Raw genomic sequence first — 23194 nt, forward strand, 5'->3', positions numbered from 1 at the left:
GTGTTTCAGGTATACAGCAAAGGGATTCATTTATACGTATATATATATCCTTTTTCAGATTCTTTTCCATAATGGGTTATTACAACATACTGAATACAGTTCCTTGTGCTATATAGTAGGTCCTTGTTGTTTATCTACTTTATATACAGTAGGAAGCCACTTATTTTATTGAAGTATAGTTGATTTACAATGTTAACTTCTGCTGTACAGCAAAGTGATTCAGTTATACATATATATTCTTTTTTAATATTCTTTTCCTTTATTGTTTATCATAGGATACTGAATATAGTTCTCTGTGCTCTACAGTAGAACCTTGCTGCTTATCCATTCTATATATAATAGCTTACATCTACTCACCCCAGCCTCCCACTCCATCCCTCCCCCAACCCCCTCCTGCTTGGCAACCACAAGTCTGTTCTCTATGTCTGTGAGTCTGTTTCTGTTTCATAGATAGGTTCATTTGTGTCATATTTTAGATTCTGCATATAAGTGATATGTGGTATTTGTCTTTCTCTTTCTGACTTCCTTCACTTAGTGTGATAATCTCTAGTTTCATTCATGTTGCTGGAAATGGCGTTATTTCATTATTTTTTACGACTGAGTAGTATTCCATTGTATATATGTACCACATCTTCTTTATCCATTCATCTGTTGATGGACATTTAGGTTGTTTCCATGTCTTGGCTATTGTGAATAGTGCTGCAATGAACATTGGGGTGCATGTATCTTTTTGAATTATAGTTTTGTCTGGATATATGCCCAGGAGTGGGACTGCTGGATCATATGGTAATTCTATTTTTAGTTTTCTAAGGAACCTCCATACTGTTTCCCACAGTGGCTGCACCAACTTACATTCCCACCAACAGTGTAGGAGGGTTCCCTTTTCTCCACACCCTCTCCAGCATTTGTTATTTATAGACTTTTTAATGGTGGCCATTCTGACTTGTGTAAGGTGGTACCTCATTATAGTTTTGATTTGCATTTCCCTAATAATTAACGATGTTGAACATCTTTTCATGTGCCTATTGGCCATCTGTATTTCTTCTTTGGAGAAATGTCTATTTAGGTCTTCTGCCCATTTTTCGATTGGGTTTTTTGTTGTTGTTGAGTTGTATGAGCTGTTTGTATGTTTGGGAAATTAAGCCCTTGTCGGTCGCATCGTTTGCAAATATTTTCTCCCATTCCGTAGGTTGTCTTTTCAGTCTGTTTATGGTTTCCTTTGCTGTGCCAAAGCTTGTAAGTTTGATTAGGTGCCATTTGTTGGTTTTTATTTTTATTTCTATTGCCTTGGGAGACTGACCTAAGAAAACATTGATACAATTTATGTCAGAGAATGTTTTGCCTATGATTTCTTCTAAGAGTCTTATGGTGGCATGTCTCATGTTTAAGTCTATAAGCCATTTTGAGTTTATTTTTGTGTATGGTCAGAGGGTGTGTTCTGACTTCATTGATTTACATGCGACTAGGCAACCATTTCTTATTGATGGTGGAAAACGATTTTAAACCTGTTAAAATTATTATTCAAATGTAGTAAATGTAGTAACAATATTCAAATAGTAAGCTATACCTACAGTATGTATGAGTCTTACAAGTCCCTAAGAGCAGGCATTTAGCTGGAAGCAGGTAGTTAGCATATCGACTGAGGTCATTTCAGTGGATAGCTAATGCTTCATTACTGTCAAATAGACTTACTTAATGATTTCCTGTTACAACAGTCAAGTGAAACATATCTTTAATGAAGAATTTTTATGATGCAATCTAGGAATTTTTAAAGCTTCCATGAAATACATTTGCTTCTTAGGTTATTAGGGTACCTCAGCAGTGCCATGCTTGAGTTCTTGTGAAGAATTTCACAGAAGAAATAAAAGCAAACACGGTAATGGAAGACACAAAAGAATTTCTCTCAGGTAGGGAATTAGACTAAGCGTTTGTAACCGGGTTTGCTGTGATTACCTCAAGGCGCTGGATTAGTCCCAAACCAATCCTACGCCCTTACATAATGAAAAGACCTTATCAAGAAAAAGAGCGTCGGAGGGAATTGCTGAATGTCCTGGAATGGGAATGGCAGTCTGACACTGTGACTGACTGACTGTCCTCAGGGGAGAATTTATTATTTTATTTGTGTACTGCACAAAGTTTCACACACCAGGAACATAAAAATGTCCTGGAGGTGGTCTATTCAGCTAATTCTTACTGAGTTTTCATCTGCACTAAAACACAGCAGAGTCAAGACTGGCAGATTAAATTGCTTTGCAACTTAACCCAAAGATTTACTTAACACTAAGATAAGGTTTTATTTAAAAGCCAGTTATAACTCAGTGTTCATTTATTTCACCAGAGCTTGGACATCTGCCTCCAAGACATTCTTCTTCCTTTAAAGTCAATAAAGGTTTGATTTTCAAGCTTCACAGCACAGGATGTGCTATTGACTATGGGAAGGCAACAGCGGGAGGTAAAATCCAAAAGAAAAATGGAAGTGGCAAAGCTCGCTGGATATGAAACTGTACAAAGAAGAAACCAAACACAAAAAACTACCTTTTGTGATAATGATACTCAAGATTCTCCAACAGTTCTAAGCAGCAGCTTGGGTCTGTAAGTACTAACACAGCACCTAGGGGGCAGCTGGAAGTTTAGAGTCGTCGTCTCAGCTCTGTCACTCTGCCGGTCATCATAATTACCGCACATTCCTGAACAACATTCACTGTGTAATCTCAAGGGACAGTCATCGAGTCCACTTGCTTCCTTTCCTCCTTTCACCCTACGGTAGAATTCAGTAGCACCCCTACCAAAGAATGAATTTAAAGAAAGAAAAATGCAAAGGAAGCAGCTCCTTGCCAGAACACTTGTAACTGTTCAGAGTTAGAGAAAAATGAGATTAGCAGGTAAAAAGGCATGTGGACGGAGACGTCTAGCCATTGACTCTCAGGTGTAAATGCCACTGGCACAGATAGCGAAAAGTTGGTCCTGGGAGCACCTGCCAGTTTTCACTGCGAACTCGCTTCAGGAAGAGGCAATATACTCCTACACAGATGTGCAACAGCTATTTTTACTGTTGAGTATCTGCCAGTAGGAACATTTGGTAAATAATCAAAACAGAATCTTTCCCGAGGGCTTACTCTGATGGGAATCTGCTCCAGCTGTACAGGAGACAGTCTCGATGATGCCAGGGTAGGTTTTACCCATTGACCCATCAGGAAATGCCACACCAGACTCTATGCCGAGAAAAGCTGACTAGTCTTCGGAAAGACTGAATAAATAGCCTTCACTCAGCTAAGGTACCTCGAGTTTGGTCATGTTTTTAGAAACATGAGGAACATTTCTCAACTACCGAATCCCAATCCCTAGTCCCCAAGAAGAAAAAGAACTGTGACCAGTGGCAGAAATGCCTTTCTTGTTGTTAATTTAATTATAACTATAACATAATTTGAAGTCCGGTGGAAAAGACAGTACATGTTATATCCCAGGGGCTATGTGCTTCTGGAAACAGAGGAGGTTCAGTTCCCACCTTTTCCCCAAATGCCAGTCTCTTCAGGATTATATGAAACTGAGCTATTGTGTAAAACCACTTGCTACTATAAAGAGAGAAATGGGTGCAGCAGATAAATGTTGGGCTTTGGAAGAAGAAATTGTAAGGTGGTCAGAGGAAAGAGGGAGAGAGAAAAGAAGTGGCCCTGTGCCAGTCTGTAGATGGTGGTGATTAAAGATACTATAAGAATAAACCTCAGTGCAGAGCTGACCCTTGAAAACGCAAGGGAAAGTGTAAATGAGGGGAGACAGGGCACAGCAGCTGCTTACTCCTCTGTCTTAAGCTCAGTGAGCTTGCAGCCAGCACCGCAGCCAGGTGGCAAATTTATATGAGACCTTCTAGTAAATGCACATAACTTTAACCAGGTATGTGGTTACTCAGGCCAGTTACTCAGGCAGGGTAGGAGCAGGGCAGGCCTGACACCATTGTAAATAAACTTAAGTAGTGTCTGTGAATGTGCCCTTTTATCTCCATGTGGCATCCCAAATTGTGTGGCATTTCAGAATAAGACTCAAAGATAAGATTCTGTCATCAAGAAACACTGATTTTCTCCTCCCTCAGGTGATAGCATCCCCTTCTATTCCATTTCCTACCTAAATACATTTACCCTCCGGCTCATAAGAAAACCTGTTCTCAGGATATTTCCTTACTTCTGTTTATCTAGAGACTGAGACTAAAGGAAACTCTCACCCATTTTCTTGGTTACTCTCCTAACAATAATGAGGGGAATAAAAAAGGAGAGCTGGACACTCGCAGAAAGAATCAGAACGAAGTGTCACATAATGGAGCACTTTTTTTAAGATACAAAAAAGAATCAGGCTAAGTAGTCATGTTCAAATTATTGTAATTGTGAAGAACTTCATTCTTTGCCCTTAAACATATTCATTAAATTTAAAAGAGTAAAGTGGTTACAGTTTTTTTTCATAAGGATTAACAAAGTAGGTTCTCTAGGGCAAAGTCAGTTTTCTGTTTTTCCCCAATAAAAGTAACCAATTACATGTTTTAAGAACACTGATTATCTATAATTGACATTTTCCTTTTTTCTCATAACAAGAGCATTAGATGTTCTCTATGGAGAAATCATAAAAATTCAAATAAGCAAAAAGGAAGAACACAAAAAAGCAATCAAACTCACAACCCAGAAATAACAGTGTTAACACAATGGCTAAATCAGGATAGATCTTTCTAGACCTCTTCCTGTGTACACATACACACTACTTTAAGGTTTACAGAAATGGGGTCACACTGTATGTTCCGTATGGTAATCTCTTCTTTCAGTAAATCACGGCCACTTTCCCATCCATATCCTTTGGATTTTGAATGAGACATGAACTAGTTTCAATCTTCTTAAAAATCATGCCAAAACATACCTGGAATTTTTCACCTTTGTGCATCTGGGTTGATCTAAATTCAGGAGAATCTATAAAGGCACAGGGGTAAATATTATGCAGAAAGTGTCCTCGATAGGAGACCTTCATTCTGATAACAGAAATTAGTGTTAATAAATGCATAATAATCCACACATAATGTGACAAGCCTTAAAATCTCCATAATCTTATGGGTTTGTATTTTGTAAAATTTTAAAGACTCCCCCCCAGGTGACTGACATAATTAAAAAGCCCTTCCTGAGGCATTAATTTCAAAGTAAATTTCACCAACAACAAGGGGAAAAAAGTGTCCGTATTGAAGAAGACATGTGCCTTCCAATGGTTATCATTGCTGTTATAGCTGGAGTGACCATATAATTAATTACTCAAACTGGGACACTTTTGAGAGGGAACAGACACTGGCTGTCTCCCAAGGAGACTGATATTCCTAGAAGTTGTATTTCTGTGATGTTCAAAAAATTAAGCAAGTCACCTCTGAGACACGCATAAGCTCCTTAAATTTTAACGCCCAATTTAAACCTATTACAATTCTGCCTCATTAAATTTAAATAAAACTTCCAAAAAAGTTGAAAACTTCACAAATGAAAACGCTGACATCAACAAGATTCACAGCAATAAATTCTACATAATTTTACCATGTTGCTCTGTAATATTCTAAAATGCAGTTGTCTGATGAAAATTCACCACCAACCAGCTCTGTGATCACTTCCTTCATTGGTCAGCAACATTTCCTTTCATTCATTTTTCCTACCCAGAAGCCAGAAGAGGATTCCAGGCAAACGAAGCATTTCGATTTCCACAGAGCACTTACCTTCCCTTCAGGAGAATACTCAGACGGTCGTCAACTGAGGTTATATCCTCTGCAGCATAGGTCTCGCCCTTTTTCAATGTTTGGATCATGCAAAACTGTCCAGTTAATCTTTTGAACAAATCTGGAGACACACGGAGTGGTTCAAACAATCGATGGTAGATGCTTTTGAGTTCCTTTTCGATTTTTACCTGAAAGGCAGCAGTGAGCAGATGCCACACTAACACAGCAACACCAAAACATTGGCTTCTGTGGTCTAAATAGGGATTTTGAGAATAAACAAATCTGCAATGGATGCCATCACCCTTCTGAGTGTTGGTCAATGGAATCTGACACAGAAGAGTAAGTGGTGATGTAAATTTAGACGCCGAAAGGGCACTTTTGCAGTTAAACGGAACCCTGTGAGCATATGGTGAAGATCTGCACCATTGAGTACATCTCTTTCTATGCGCTACCAAGCAACCGTGGAGGTTTCGAATGCTGTCACAACATTCACCTTGCCAATCTTAGCATTTCCTATAAACAACATAAAACCTTTTCATTTTTAGAATACTTTTGTTTCACAGAAGGAAATTACACTAACTTTGAAATATTACAGCAAGAAAATAAGTACGTAAATTAGGAATCAACTTGGAAACAAATTTATGAGGATACATACATTAAACACTTTTTCTATATATAATTATTATCTAATGAGTTAATATAGGAAAGCAAACATCCACAGCTGCAACTGCTGCTTCTCATTTATTCTGTAGCAAAGTGAAGAGTAAAAAAGTTTCCAGGTAGTAGTCTCATCCTGAGCTACCATAATCTCGGTAGAATAGAGAACCCACTGGCCAGTAAGGCTGGGTGCTAGAGGGAGGGAAAGCAAAATGGCTCAATCACTTCTGCTGTCAGACTATTCAAGCCCCGGGTCAAGCCCCATCTTTGCACCCAGCATTAGTCTGGGAAATCTGTACAGCATGTGAATGAACTCTGGGGTTCAAATGATCGTCCGTCTCAATGAAATCTACGGTGGCCACACCATGAAGCTTACAGACGCAAATGACCAGGGCTGCTCAGATGTCACTGCAGCCTTTGCAGTGCTCTCACTTGTCCTGCTGTTTCATTTGAACGAAGTACTAGCATTTATATTTTTCAAAAAGGTGGGCTTATTGTCAGAGAAGAAACAAAAGCACAGATGCTAAGTGATTTACTTACCTGGTGCTACCATCACATCAGCAACTTCTGAATCTTATGCTCAGAACTTGGGGTTCTAGTAAGTTCTGATATTCAGAAGCTGAAATCCTTATCATTATTATCATCTACCTTCTCCACTCCACAGCTCTCATAATGAGTGTTTAAAATAATTCACAAATCTGTCTCACTTCTGGCATGCACACTAGCCAATGTGGCACAGCAATGAACATGCGAACTGAAAAACTGACTCATATTCATAATCTGCTCATCCTGCAAGTCTTAGCTCAAGTCCCAATTCCTTCATGAAGCCCTCTTAATTCTTCTCTTTGAAAGCATCCACTTATCAAGTGTTTTCTTGAGCATCAATTAAGTGCTAACCATGCTTGGCAGGAACCGGGAATACAACAGTAATTGTGGTAGATGATATTATTGTTTCCAACTATTTGCTGCTTCCACCCCCGTCAGAGGATCATATATCCTCTTATCCTATCCTACCCCCACATCATCAGGCTTGGTCATGTCATTTGCTTTGGCCAGTGAAATGGGAGCAGAAGTTTAAAGAAACATTGGGTGTTTCTTTTGTTCCCTTATATTTTTCTCTCTGCCATGAGAATGCATGTCCAAATAGAACCTGCTGCTTCAGCAGAGACCCTGAAATGAAGAAGACACATGGAATAGAATCACAGCTGCCAAAGTCCATATATTAGGTTGGTAAGGAAAAAAACCTGTTGCTGTTATAAGGCACTGAGACTATCAGATTGTTTGTTACACAGCATAATGTAGTGAAAACTGACTAATACAGTACGCAAAACAGACTGGGTTACAATGTTTGAGGAGATGACAGTCTAGTGGAATGCCTATTACATATATCACCTGTATCATCAAAATTATAATTTCCTATGAATTATCTTGTTTTCTAATAGTTTTCTATGTGCATGTCTGGCCTTGAACATAAGACTAGAGCAAGCATGTTATCTTCTACTTTACTGAATATATGTATGTGCTTTGGACAGTCAACAAACAGCTGTGGAGTGATTTCTAGGAGCCATGCTATTTTCCTATTCTGTTTACATCTGTTTTTTCTTGGTATGACCAAGGAAATACAACAAGGAGTGGAAAAGAAAAAGTTGAAGACTAGTGTTTTCATAACAACTCACCAAAAATGGTGATTTCCTTAAATGAGTATTTTGGACATAAGAAAAAAAACAGCTATTACATTTTAAAAAATAGCATGAAAAAATAGCATAAGCTATTTGTAAATCATTAGCAAGTTCATGGAAGTTGTCTCTGAGCACTTAATTTTATAACAAGGCAAAGATTTTCCAGAGTGACATTTGAATATCAATAGGCAAAATAAATAATGAAGTTAGATGACTAAAAAGAGAGAATACTGTCATGTTCTCTCATGTCTAAATTGCCCTAATGATTAAAGACGTTTTAAAAACTCGTTGGTAGAACAAATTTCGTGGTGCTCAAATATTTCACTTTCAGAAAGAAAGTGAAAGTCTTAGAAAGACTTTCATAGAAAGTCTCATCTTCAGAAAAATGATATTAAAGGGCCTAAAGATGTTAGATGCTCATTCTAAGGTCTGAACAAAGTACTTGAAAAGCAACAGCTTTAAAGTCTCTTCTTTATTAATTAATTGTTAGTAATTACCGGTCTTTTCTTGTACAAAAGATATGAAAGATGCAAAATGTTGATCCCCAGGAACACCGAGTTCCAGATCATGATATCCAAGGCACATCGGTAGAGAGTGGCCCAGACGACGTAAAGGGTACATCCTGTTGAATAATGAAGTGGGCATGTTAGGTGTCTAGAGTAGCTTCAGCATGTAGCTTAATACATTTGTCATCCTCCATGTATAAAATAAACCAAACACATCTTAGAAATACCTAAGACAAATATCACATTAAGTTACATTTTGGTTTTTGTTTGATTACCAAAACAAACAAAACCAAAACACACTTTGTTGCAGAGAACTTGTAAAGTATAAAAACCATTTTTTAAAGGAGGAAAAACAACTTCATAATTCTGCTACTTAAAGACAACCACTATTGCTATTTAATACTTCCTCACAGTCTTTTTGTATTTTTACCTGATGGCAAACCTAAGGAATTCACAATTTAAAACCTATTCTTTTACTTATTGCAGTGATTTTCCCATTTCATTAAAACTCTTCGTATACATAGTTTTTAATGACTGTAATTAATTAAACCATAATTTATTTAACTATCTCCCTCCTGGTAGACAGGTGAGATGTTTTGGCTGTAATTTTTGACAAGTAGCAAAAACAGCTTTATACATAAAAATGTATCTGTTCTTGTGACTGCTTGCTTAGTTACGGTGGATCACCTGACAGTGAGCCAAGGGAATAAATTTATTGGTTTTGACGACACTAAAGAACTGTTTTCTAAGAGGTTTGTGCAAATTTGTAGTTTCTTTTGATCAGTTTTATGATGGGAAAATCAATATATATTTTAAATTTAAAATAAAATTATCAATATCAATTATCAACACAAATATATCAACAGCACATATGCACATAAAAACTAAATCTCCCATTTAAAAAAGTTATTCTTTTGCAATTTTAAAATTTCATCAGAATGATTTGGGGCACCTGAATAATAGCCCAAAATATAAAAATTTTAAGGTTCTTTAGGTAATATTGCGTAGCAAGTATTGAAGACATGTAAAATCTTATTACTTAAAGGAGACAGGGTAACATAATGGAAGGACTGACTGGGAAGCTGGAGGACCTGAATTATAGTCCTGGTTTGACCACTTTTTCCTAGTCTTAATTTTGGATGAGTCGTTTAACTTCTCCAAGGCCTCAGTTTCTTTGTTTATCAAGTGTTGGACTAGGTGATCGCCCTTGGTCTGTTCCACCTCCAAAACTCTGTCTTAAAAGTCATAATTAGCTTTTGCTTTTTACAGGGTGTGGTTTTATTTTTTCACTCAGTACTCTGCTCCTCCTGCTGTAATCCCTACCTGACTCAGAGGTAACAGCCACAGAAGTCCTACAAGCTACCTTCTAGCTACCCTTCTACCACCTTCTTTGACCCTTCCTTGTCATTTGTCATATATTTCAGGCACAATGAGCTACTCTTCATTCTCCCTCAACATGCTGAATCTCCCTCTCCTCTGTGCCTTTTCCCTGGATACCATACACACTCACACTCAGAGAAATCCTTCTCATCCTGCCAAAACCAGCTCCAAAGTTGTCTCTTCAGTGGACCCTGGTCTGCCTTTCTGCTGAGCCCATCATGCTGTCCATTTCTCCCTGGCACTGGGTGCACACCTGCATCACAGCATCTGATCTGTCCTATGTGACCGCCCATCTGTTTCTCCCCAGCCCCCAAAAGAGTGTCTTTCTCAAGGATGGGGACTGCATTTGTCAATTTCTGTCTGACATATTACAGGTGCTCAAAAATGCACCTGAATAAATGAATCACCAGGGACATAATCACACAGAGAGTAATCTGTCAAGGATCACTGGCTAAAATAGTAAATTCGATTGTTTTAGTATTTTGATGTGGATTAATTTAACGTGCTTCATCAGGGTTAACAGAGCACACCACCCCCCAAATTTTACTTGAACTATTTTGTCTGGGTAACTGTTTTTGTTCCCTGTGTTGCTTTACTTGCTGCAGCAAGTAAATGCCTATTCAAATAATGAGAGTTAAAACTATAGAGTACTTACGATGTGCCAGGCACTACTGTAAGTCAGATATCACACTCACCGAATTCTTACAACCCCAGGAGGTGGTATTTTTACCCTTATTTGACACGTGGGGAAACTGAGGTATAGAAAGTTTATTGACCCAGTTACGTAGTTAACAAGTATGTAAATCCTCTGAAACCCCCAATACAAAGTCCATCTGCTGCAAGTTATAGAAAAGTTACATAAAATCTCAGTTAGGTTTCTTACCTATAGTTAACATCCCCCTAAGAAGTATCATATGAAGGTGAAGAGTAGTTGGAATAACCAACCCAATTGCAAAAAAAATATTTGCTACATGAAAAACTAGATGATGTATCTCTTTCCAGTTTTCACAAGTGGTCTCATTGGAAGGCACAGGTAGGATAGTTTCTAACTCAGGTGTAAAACCTATTGCAGTTGATTCTGCCAATGGGCTGGACTTGGTATAATTCATCTTGAAAATTCCTATAAAAACAAATAAACAAAAGGACAATCAAAAAATGACAGCTGTATCTTATCACCCCTATGGGTGTTATACTAAAATTATTTCTGAGAACTAAATGTTGGTAAATAGACTTCTCTGGTGGTTATGAATTAGACAGACCTAGGTTCAAATCCCAGCTCTGTCACATATTAAATGTATCTATTTCCTTATCTGTTAAATGATGATAATACTTCATTGACTTTATGAGGAAATGAAATATATAAAATACTTAGCATAGTGCACAACTATTCTCTTATATATACATATATATATATATCACTCCATATATCTATATGTTTTTATCTAAACATACTTGGAGGGGGAGAGAGAAATGAGGGAATTAACTAGTCTAAAAGACAATCACCAATGTTCATAAACCATAGCTATTACAGTTATTTAGTATAGCTTTCTATCATACTCGCACTAGTGACACTGAATCCAAACACAGGAAAAATAACGAGAAAAAACGATTTTTTTAATACCTTCAAAAAATTAACACCTTACTATTCACTATTTGAAGGCTTAGGATATTTGGAAGGCTTTAATTTCATACTCTTGTTAAATCACTAGAGCATACATATATACATTCTAAAGTATCATATATGACATAATAAATATATTACTATAATCATTTATATGTACAGAGAGAGTGTTAACATTTACTCCTTTAACTGTCTAAAGATTTACTTTCCCATAAAAATTCTAGTTGGTTGCATCTCACAAGTTGAAAAATAGTAAACTTCCAGGTTCCTTATATGGAAGATGGGTCATGAGTATACATTTGACTATTTAATATTAGAATCTGTAGCAAATACATTTCAAAGAATATACATTTTACACATGCTTACATAAACCTTAACACAAAAGGGCACTATTTCCTTACTATATGACCTGTCCTCTCTGGTACTTAAAAAACTCTTTCTATTGTTAATTATACAAATTGGTCCCTGGCAAAAACTATGTAGATTTACAGAATATGTGAATTGTTCTGTTTCGGGCAAAGAATTCCCAATGGGGACCCAAAATATGTTTAAATTTAATTTAGAAATATGATTTTCTTTCCAAATAAGGTCACACAATAAGCCATATTTTTCCATTTTTTTTCTTTTCATCCATCACACTAAAATGAAGGTTTTAGGTGGTAGAATCAATTGCTATCAGGTTGGGCATTTTGAAAGGATGTTAATAAATAAATGTGAAAGAATTCCACATCTCTTAAGATGATAGAAACCTAAACATGCCTAAATTTACAAACTGTGAATGAAATGATCAAGTCAATTAAAGATCCCTTCCCATAATTCTAGAACAGTTCATACATATGAGAAATAGTTGACTTAGATATTGATTTGCTGCAAAAAGGAAAGAAATCATGGAACTTCAGCTACTTTCCAAATTTTATTTTATTGAAGTACAGGTGATGTACAATATTATACAAGTTACAGGTGTATGATATGGTGATTCACAATTTTTAAAGGTTACACTCCATTTATAGTTATTATAAAATATTGGCTGTATTCCCTGTGTTGTACAATATATACTTGTAGCTTATTTCATACATAATAGGTTGTACCTCTTAGTCCTCTACCTTCCAAATGTTTGGCTCAATAAAAATACAAACCTATTAGGATGGGGGGAGGAATCATTATTTTAATAACTCAATTTATACAAAGTTTGCTTTCAAGAACCAAATCAGAATTAATCTCGTAAGTTTTTCAGAGGGAAAATGATATTAAATGTCCTCTATCACTCATGATGTCAGTATCAGCTTATGCATTAGTATTACATAAGCTAAAAATAACTGCCATTTCTACTGCACTTCAGAATGTGTTTTCATTCCCATTGTCCCATTTGCTCCCCTAACTAACCTGTGTTCTCTACGAGACAGGGACAAAGTCATATTCACCTAAGTATATCCAAGGCCTTTTCTCTGTAGAGAATGCCAGAGGTGAAAGCCATATGGAAGGTACACAAAAATGACAGACATTTTTAGAAATTACTTTTCTGTCTCCCCAAACCTCAGTAGGAAAGATAGGGGAGTGCCAAGCCTGCCTGAGGCTGGGAGAGTCATGTTCTATACTACAAGCCCCAGGGAGCCACATAAGCCAGGGAAAGTCACTTCTGCTCCTTGGGTTGGCTTCTTCCTGGGAATTGAGACAACTGGACTAGATGGTCTTTGAAACCCCTTCAAGTTTTAATAGTCTGTGGCTCTAATAGATATTTATATAGTCAGTTAAGTAATACATATTCCCCCTCACATCCACCTGATGACACCTGTACTGCCAACTAATTCACTGTAATTCAATTTCAGGCTTTTAAAATTTCTCCAACTGGCACTAAAAGTACCAATTTCTGGTCAAGAGAAATGATAGGAAAACTATGATCTACTAACCCAAGAACCAAGGACACGGTGAAAAGAATTTTTAAAAGGTGAGATAATCCTACAACATATTTTGATGCACCACACCTTGTTAAAAATATATGTATAGTCCATATATTTATTTAATTTTCTATATTCAATATATATTGTAGAGTAATTAACATTATATATTATACATAATTTATTTTATTTGTATGTTTATATGTCTATTATTTATCTAGGTATACTTATTTATATGTCTATTTTGAAATGCCAGTAACCTACTGTCAATAAATATGGATCGGATCTTGCCAATAAATACGGAAACCTCTTGCTTGCCAAAGGTTTCAGCTTCCTTTGACCACTACTTAATAGATTTATGTGGCTTGCACTGAACTATCCTTATACAGAGAATGAATGAGTCTAACGAGGAAGGTTAGACTGGTAAATTGGTAAACGTTCAGGTTAATTTTGACTAAATCAAGAGAAATTTTCTTTTTCCTCGGAGTCTGATTTCTTAAATTACCTGTTCTAGTTAAGGCCTGTTTATCTATTGCTTTTCAGGTAGGTGTGTGCAGGGCTAAATAGCTAAATGGTGAAACTAACATTAATCCTTCACCAAACTACGCAAACGAAGAAGATAACAGCAGTGAGCAAAAGTCGTGCTCATAGACTAGCTTAATTCATTCCGTGATTCTAACTGAACCTTCGTTTATCTTCGGAATGACAAGGGCACTATGTTGCTAAGAGTCTTTTCGTACTTATTCTTGCTCCAAAGCCAGCAGTTTCTGAGACTTATCTGGCCAACAACACGTTTCCCAAAGCCTCGGAAACGAGGACGCGGGTAGATCTCGGTTTCCCCAGCCATCTGCTCTCCCCAGGCGCCCAGCTCACCTCGCTCCTTAAAGAGGGAAGGTCTGTGTCAACTGGTCTTGATCCGAGGCTCTCGGGCCACGACGGGTGTGCAGTGAGCGCCCTGACCCACCTCGCATTCGCAGCGCCAGGCCAGAGCGCGCGACCCGGTGAGCCCGGCTGCGCGTTGCCTCCGCGTGGGACCCGGAGGCCCTACAGGGGGCGAGGAGGAGCCGTAGTGGGTTCGCGGGCCCGGAGCCCTGTGAGCCTCTCGGGGAGGGGAGAAGCCGAGCTCACCTAGAGCTTGCGGGCAGCAGAGCGCGGGAACCGGCACCCGATGGGGCCCAAGCGCCCGAGGACACTGGCGCTGCCAGACCCGAGTGGCGGCAGTTGACATCCGAGGGTCTGTGTGACCGCGACGCCCAGACCCAGGGTGAAGGGCGGCTTCCAAGGACAGGGAACCCCGCGAGGGCGCGGCCAGCGAGGAGAGGGCGGGGTTCCCGGCGGCCGGGGAACCGAGAACAGGCAGCCGCCGCCCGGGAGGGCAAAGTTGCTCCCAGTTGAGAAGGGATCTAACTTTCGCTTCCCGATTTAGCCGCGGGAGCTCGAGGCTGCAAATAGCCGGGCGCGTTGTGGGAGCCCGCGGCCGCTGCGCCTCCCGCTCCTTACCTGGCTCGTCCCTGGCGCGGAGCCCGGGCGGTGCTGGCCAAAGTTTGGGGTGGCAGCGGCGGGGCGCAGGGGACACGGACGCGAAGGCTCGACGGGAGCCCGACGCGAAAGCCTCGGCCGATCGGCGAGTCGGGAGGCTGCTCGGCCGGTGCCGGGTCCCCGCGTCCGCAGCGGCTTTGACTAAAATAGGCATCACGGCAGCTGCGGCCGGGGCTGGGGCCGCACAGCGCACGCGCCCAGCGTCCCGGCGCCCCCCGGCGGGCGGAGTCCCGGGCCTCGGCCAGGACTCCCCGCCCTGCTGCTCCAAGTCCGCCGCCGCGTCTGCACAAGCGTGGTCCCGTTTGAAGCACCCGCTTCTTTCTTTCCTGGTTTCCTCTCTACTTCTCGGTTCTGTCCTAGTTTGGGCACGAGTGGGAGACGGGCAACAACTTGGGGCCAGCGGCGTTGGCTGCTCAGCCTCATGGGGATAACTCGAGCAGTCGGGTCCCAGGAGGGAGAGAAATCAGAAGGAGAAATGAAAACTAGAATCATTTCCCCACAAAGTCGAACGACCCACTCGCATAACTCCTTTCTGGGACAGTCGCCCGCATCTCAGCACAAGCCGGAAGGACCGGGAGAGAGCGCAACTCGGCGTCTGAGCCTGGCGGCGGAGGCTGGCGGTTTGGTCCACACCGACGCGAGACTGCGCCCTCGGGGACCCGGCGAGGGGCCAGAGCAAGCCCGCCCTGCTGCTGCGGGGGCCATGCGGGAGAGACCTTCGACACGAGCCGCGGTTTTGTTTCCATGGAAGAAGGTACTTATCCGAAATTTGCATTCCCGTGGCCGTCCCTGGCCCTCCACTCTAGGCGAAGCCCCACCCGGAGGTTGCCACGTGAATTTGGCAGATTTGGGACCCTGACTTGAAAAACGAGATATGAAAGTACGCCCCAGTCAGTCTTTACTGTTTATAGAGCACAACTCTTTTGGGTGAGAAATGTAGGGCAATTTAATGAAGAGTTGGTATGGGGAAGGAGTTGGAGGACAAAAGAGGAAGGTTAGGTGGGCATTCACCGTTTCCACCGAAGTGTCCCATTGACGGATAAAATTTGTGCCAGTTATTAGAGTGTGAGGTCGTTCATGCGTGTCAAACATGAGCCAAAGACCACAGGTACTTTATAAAGTGAGGACTTTATAAAGTGTGCACACTCGCCAGGCCTCTCCTGTTGCAGAAGCAGTGCAGCATCTTCTTCAGGAATATGGGCCATAGTGCTGCACAGACCAGGTTTGAATCCTGCCTCTGCCACCAGCCAGCTGTGTGACCTTGGGGAAGTTACTTAGCTTTTCTGTGCCTCAGTTTCCTCTTTTGTACCTTGGGGGTGATGATGGTGATGATGATTGCACCTGTTTCTCATAGGATTGTTTTGCGGACTAAATGGTTTAATATACCTAGAAGGCTTAGAGTGGTACCAAGTAAGTTCTATGTGTGTATGAATATATATTCTACTTGTAGAGCTCCTTCTCTAACATGTTTGAAATTTGCTATATCTATCCAAGATTTATTTTCAAGGCCACTTCTTCAGAGTCTGTTTCTTTTTAGATGCTCTGCCAGCCATTTTGGTAGCTGCCACTACATACATTTTAAGGCGTAGGTTTAATAGCAAATGTGTACAAAGACTTTGCAGGACCTTTATCGGAGAGCGGCTTGTAGTAATGAACACTGGAAATAACTTGTAATCATAGGGGACTAAGTAAATTATAGGACATCCAAATAATCTTGTTCTAAGCAGCCATTAAAAATAATTTATGGAAAGATATTAGAGACATAATAATGTCTGCTAATTATACAGAACAGAGGTCAGCAAACTCTGGCCCAGAGGCCCAGCCTACTACTGATTTTTGCACCGCTCATGAGCTAAAGCGGTTTTTACATTTTTTAAATGGTTGAAATCATCAAAAGAAGATTATGTTTCATGACGTGAAAATTATGTGAAATGCAAATTCAGTCTCCATGAAGGCAGCATTGCGGAGTTGTGATAGAAACTATATGACCCTGCAGGGCCTAAAATATTTACTATCTGGTTCTTTACTGAAAAAATTTACTGCCCTTTGATATAGAGTGTACTTTGTGCCAGGCACTGCTATAAGTGGTTAAATATATTAAGCCATTGAATCCTCATGATAGAAGTAGTTACTATTATTATCTCCATTTTGTAGATGGGAAACTGAGGTAACAGCGAGGTCAAGTAGCCTGCTCAGGGTCACACAGCTAGCGAGAATCTGAGCCAGGATGTGAACCAGACAGTCTAGCTCTACAGCTTACGCTCCCGTCCACTACCTGTACAGTTTCTGCCACCTTCTGTCACTGCCTACACTGCCTCCCGTTAAAAGATGTTAAGTAGAAAAAGGCAGCTTACAAGAATGTGGAGAACATTACAAACCATCAGTGATGTTAAGCAGTATAATGCTTACATTCCTTACTTCAGAGTGCTGAAGTTGTTAAGTGATTTTTCTTTCTTTTTTTTTTTTGCGCGGTATGCGGGCCTCTCACTGTTGTGGCCTCTTCCCGCCGGGGAGCACAGGCTCCGGACACGCAGGCTCAGTGGCCATGGCTCACGGGCCCAGCCGCTCCACGGCATGTGGGATCTTCCCGGACCGGGGCTTGAACCCGTGTCCCCTGCATCGGCAGGCGGACTCTCAACCACGGCGCCACCAGGGAAGCCCGATTTTTCTTTTTTTCCTCCTTCTTCCCCTCCCTCTCTCTCTCCCTCCTTTCTTCTCTCCCATTTCTCCTCTCTCCCTCTTCATCTTCCAACTTCTACGCCTCCTCCTGCATCTTTTTCTGTGAAATTTTCTATGATGATTATACGTTACTTTTATAAAAATTTAAACACATGTTTACTAAAATAATAGAGCCCAGGTTCTGGCTTTTGCAGACTGGGATACCAGACTCCAGTTACGGAATCAGCTGTTACTGGACATACTCCTTACCTAATAGGATCAGATATGCCTGTAAGGCGTTTAGATCATATCAAGATTGCATACTTTTATGAAAAGAACACTAGATTCGATATCATAAGACTTGAGTGCTGGCCTTGGATAGTCTGTTTGCTCGGAGTTTGTGTTCCACAGAAAGAGGAGACTGAACTGAATCCGTGCCCCCTCACTATAACCCGTCTAAGGATTAAAAGCATAATTTTATGTTTGAATTTCTTATCATTGATATATGAATATCAGCTCTATAAAATTCAAAATAAGAATTCTAGACACAGAAACTTGGATTTGGGAGTGGCCTAGGCTCCCTGGTCTCCTCCTGCTGGGCATGGAAAGATCAGATTGAAAGACTCAGCGCTATTTGAAAATGAATATGATGCAAGGAGGTAACTTGCATAGAAGTGTAGAATGAAAAGGGTACGAGGCATAAATAACAGAACACAGGGCAGCCTGTCTCCTCTGCAGAAACTCTAGCTAGTACAGCTTAGATTGACATAAACAATTATTTCTACCTTTATTTCGCTATGGGCGTTGTAGTCTGCTTTTATCATTTGGACAAAACCTTGATAAGATTTCAAAGTTCATATAGAACAAGTTTGTGAAAATAAAACATGACCTGAGGGAGTCACTGTTTTTAAAAGTATGTCGCATTACTGGGGCTTCCCTGGTGGCACAGTAGTTGAGAGTCTGCCTGCCAATGCAGGGGACACGGGTTTGTGCCCTGGTCCGGGAAGATCCCACATGCCACAGAGCGGCTGGGCACGTGAGCCATGGCCGCTGAGCCGTGTCCGGAGCCTGTGCTCCGCAACGGGAGAGGCCACAACAGTGAGAGGCCTGCGTACCGCCAAAAAAAAAAAAAAAAGTATGTCGCATTACCTTCCTTATCTCTGTCTGCCCATGGTTTACTTCAGTGTAGACTTTCTTTCAAATGTTACTCCGAACTGCACAGAGGCCATAGCTGCTTCTGGTATGGTCTCACGGCAGGCAGTTGTGATCAACTCTTATACAATGATTTGATTAGATTCTTTCTGTACCTAAGCTTATCTCGTTAAATGTTACATTAACTTTTTCATTGACCAGTTTGACAACGAGCCTCATTGACTGTTTTTAAATTTCTTTTCCTTTTTTAAAAGAATTAATAGGCTTGGTTTTGGTTTTGTTAGAGCAGTTTTACGTTCACAGATGACTGAGCAGATAGTAGAGAAAGCTCCTATAGAGCCTCTTTCTCCCCTGCTTACAGTTTCCCCAATTATCAACGTCTTGCATTAGTGTGATACAATTGAAGAACCCATATTGTTACGTTATTATTAACAAGGGTCTACATTAGGGTTCATCTTTGTGTTGTACAGTCCTATGGGTTTTGCCAAATATATTTGTCATGTGTCCACCTGTGACATAATAAATATAATTCTTGGTCTCTTCTTCCGTTCCTGACCCAGAGTTCCTAAAACGCTTGTAGCAATTTCTTGAGTGACTGGGGTACGAGGAGCATCTTTTGTTCTAATATTTAGTCTTTGATCCCCAATTCCTGACACAGGGCTCTTAAAATCTTCATAATTTCCTGAGTGATGGGGGCGATAACGGAGTCTTACACCGAGCTTCCTAAATCCCTTAGAAATTCCTGGGTGATAGGAGTGTGTTTTGTTCTAAGAAGATAACCCTGTGTGGGCTCCTGGATAGCTTCAGGATGGGGTCTGGTCACCAGAAAGACCAAGCCACGACTAGAAGCTTGGAGCTTTCATCCCCAACCCTCCATTCTCTGGGGAGGGGAAAGAGGCTGGAGATTGAGTTAATAATCAACCATGCCGATGAGATGAGGCCTCTCAAAAAATCCGTAAGCTAAGGGGTTTGGAAAGCCTCCAGGTTGGCGAATATATCCACGTGCTCGGAGGGTGGCACATCCCAACTCCACAGGGACGGAAGCTTCTGCACCTAGGAAGCTTCTGGACCTTGCCCTAGGTACCTCTTCATCTGGCTGTTCATATGTATCCTTTATTATAACCTTTATAATACACTGGTAAACGTGTTTCCCTGAGTTCTGTGAGTTGTTATAGCAGGTTATCAAAGCGGAGGACAGAGTTGTGGGAACCCTGATTTATAGGCAAGGTGGACTGAAGGGTGAACTTGGGAGCCCATTACTTATGATTGGCATTAGAAGTGGGGGGGGCGGTCTTCTGTCACTGAGACCTTAACCTGCGAGGTCTACACTAACTCTGGGTAGTTAGTATCAGAATTGAGTTGTGGGACACCCATTTGGTGTCTGGGGAGTTGGAGAATTGGTTGGTGTGGGAAAACCCCACACACATTTGGTGTATGAAGAGTAGAGGAAACAGTTTTGTTTTTGTTTTAAGTAATGGCATGTACCCACCATTACAGTATCATAGCTAATAGTTTCACTGCCCCCAAATCCCCTGTGCTCTGATTCATCCCTCTCCTCCCTCACTTCCCTAACCTCTGGTAACCACTGAATTTTTTTTCTTACTGTCTCCATAGTTTTGCCTTTTCCAGAATGTCATATAGTTAGCATCATATAGAATACTGACCTTTCAGACTGGCTTCTTTCACTAAGCGATTTGCATTTAAGGTTTCTCTGTGTCTTTTTGTGTCTTGATAGCTCATTTTTTAATCACTGAATAGTGTTCCATAGTATGAATGTATTGTACCACAGTGTGTTTATCCATTCACCATTTCCCGAACATCTTGGTTTCTTCTAGTTTTGACAATTATTAATAAAGCTGCTATAAACCTTTGTGGGCAGGTTTTTGTGTGGACATGTTTTCAACTCATTTGGGTAAATAAATACCCGGGAGTGCAATTGCTAGATTGTATGGTAAAGCTGTGTTATCTTTGTAAGAGACTGCCGAACTGTCTTCCGAAGTGGCTGGACCATTTTCCGTTCCCACCAGCAATGAGTGAGAATCCCTGCTCCTCTGCATTCTTGCTAGCATTTGGTATAATCAGGTTTTTTTTTTTTTTATCTTAGCCTTTCTAATAGCTGTATTATTTGTTTTTTAGACTGACTTGGTTAATTTGTTCAAAAGAACGGGTTATGCATTGAACAGGTGTTTTATATCTTGGCTAAATTAAAAACAGGAAATAAAGCAAAGGGGTATAATCTTTCATATTATTGTTGTTGCATCCCAAAGGCCCACAGTCTAAAAAATGGTTAAAACAATGTCTAAATATTTCTAATACTAAATTCAGGGAGGAGCTCCCTAAAAAGTTGGATTATATTTGATTCACTGAACAATGAGCTTTTACCCAAAAGGTTCATCCCTTAAAAGAAACAAAACCTAACTAACAAAACCTAACAAAAAAAGTGACCCAGTACTTTAAGAAGACAGTGAATTATAAAGGTAGTCGAAAGAGTCGGGGATTTGGAATCATCAGCTGGATTTGAACCGTGGTTTTACCTTTAATAAACTGGGTGAATTCAAATCATTGATTAAACTTTTCAGAGCCTCGAGTGCTTGTCTGTAAAACTGTGAAAATAATTCTTAGTTGAACGGATTATTTTGACCTTTACAAACTATGTTTTAAAAAATGTCTGGCATCGGGCTTCCCTGGTGACGCAGTAGTTGAGAGTCCGCCTGCCGATGCAGGGGACACGGGTTCGTGCCCCAGTCCGGGAAGATCCCACATGCCGCGGAGCGGCTGGGCCCGTGAGCCATGGCCGCTGAGCCTGCGCGTCCGGAGCCTATGCTCCACAACGGGAAAGGCCACAACAGTGAGAGGCCCGTGTACTGCAAAAAAAAAAAAAAAAATATCTGGCATCCGGCTTTCGGTAGCTTAATTGTACATCTTTTTACCCTCCTTATAGTGCTCTGCACATGGTACACAATCAGTAAAAATTATTAGAATTCCCATCATCAAAATTCCCTAATCTGATGAAATAGTTGAAGTATTCTATGAACACATGAAGTAAAGATGTAGTTTCATCTTCTATGTATCTGCCTGTTTTAAATAGCTAGAACATAGCATACATAAGACAGAGATTTCAAACAAAATTTGTAGATTGCAAGACTTTGGCTCATGCTAAAGTATCCAGTGGTTTGGGATTTCCCTGGAGTAGCCAGAAATGAGATATTGGCTTCAAAAACAAATTCATAAAATATGCAATAGTATAGATTCTAGAAACTGGGCACTTGACAGAACTAAGTTACAGTAATTCACTGTCTGGGAATTGACAGAAATGTGCACACAGTGACTATAGTCAGAAACTAGAACCCTGATACTCCCTCTGTTTATTCTTCCTTACGTAACTTTGCTTCTAAAACAGAAGAGTTGCATTTGTGAATTATTTGTTTTAAATATTAAAGTAACAAAGGCCATATATGAAGCATTTAATAGGATTTCCTAATCTTTCAGAAAGTAATTTCCAAAAGAAGGAATTTATTATAAGTAACTAAGTATAACAGAATCATGATTTTTTTAAAAAAGTGTGAAAAGAGGATCAGAGAAGTAGCTCCAATTCACAATCATTTCCCAAAGAAGCGTCAAGGCTGGGCCCCGGTTGGATTCTTAAAACAAAAATGGATCCCAGGCCCAGGCAGATCCCCCAGGAAGAGCAGGTTCAAAAGTTTGGCACCAACCACTGTAAAGACTTCTCTTGTGTTTTGTTCTTTCCCTTTTGGGAATTTCTAGAAATTCACAGACCCTTGAAGCCTGTCTTATGAATCCCACGTTAAGCACCTCTACTTCTAGAGAAGAGAAATGCTACAAGCCTGAGGATGACGCTTTTAAAGGTACTGGGTTTTTTTAGTGTATAAGTAACTCCTTTATATGAATAATTAATTTAGTGATTAGAAAGGAGAAGTTGTTAATGATAGAAAAATAACTTTTGGCAATTCTTACTAACATGTGGTCTGAATGTATAGACAAGATTTTTATTGAAAGTGAAGCCAGGGGAATGACTTTTAATCTGTATCTGATGAAAGCAAAACTTTCCATCATAGAGTTTCTACTGGGAAGTATCATTCTGTTATGTAATTAATCCTCAAAAAAGGCTGGTTTTGGAGGCCAACAATAGCCAGCCCAGTAATTGACATTAGCTAGAAACAAAAACCCGAAGCAATGCATTATAAAGATGGAAAAATAAAATAAAGTTGGGAATAATGGTGCTGCCATCTGGCATTAATTGATGTGCAAAAGCACTCAGAGTTCCCAGGAGAAAAGAATTATTTACATGCAAATTTTCATTATTACGACTACTTAAATTATTGTAATAAATTCATGAAAATAAGACACCTTGCTAGCTTAAT

At 40.2% G+C, this 23194-nt stretch overlaps 1 protein-coding gene across 1 annotated transcript in view; it reads right to left on the reverse strand.

Annotated features, from left to right (window-relative positions):
* POPDC1 (popeye domain cAMP effector 1) overlaps window positions 1–23194 on the reverse strand; it is a 52093-nt gene that overhangs the window by 24732 nt on the left and 4167 nt on the right. Inside the window, exons 2-5 of the mRNA XM_060283649.1 lie at window positions 10831–11067; window positions 8559–8683; window positions 5726–5913; window positions 4897–5005 (exon numbers count right to left, since the gene is read on the reverse strand). Of these exons, the coding sequence (XP_060139632.1) occupies window positions 4897–5005; window positions 5726–5913; window positions 8559–8683; window positions 10831–11067 (659 nt within the window). The remainder of the gene's footprint in view (window positions 1–4896; window positions 5006–5725; window positions 5914–8558; window positions 8684–10830; window positions 11068–23194) is intronic.

This window comes from Globicephala melas, chromosome 14 (genome assembly GCF_963455315.2).
Source record: "Globicephala melas chromosome 14, mGloMel1.2, whole genome shotgun sequence".
In the NCBI taxonomy this organism is placed as follows: Eukaryota; Metazoa; Chordata; class Mammalia; order Artiodactyla; family Delphinidae; genus Globicephala; species Globicephala melas.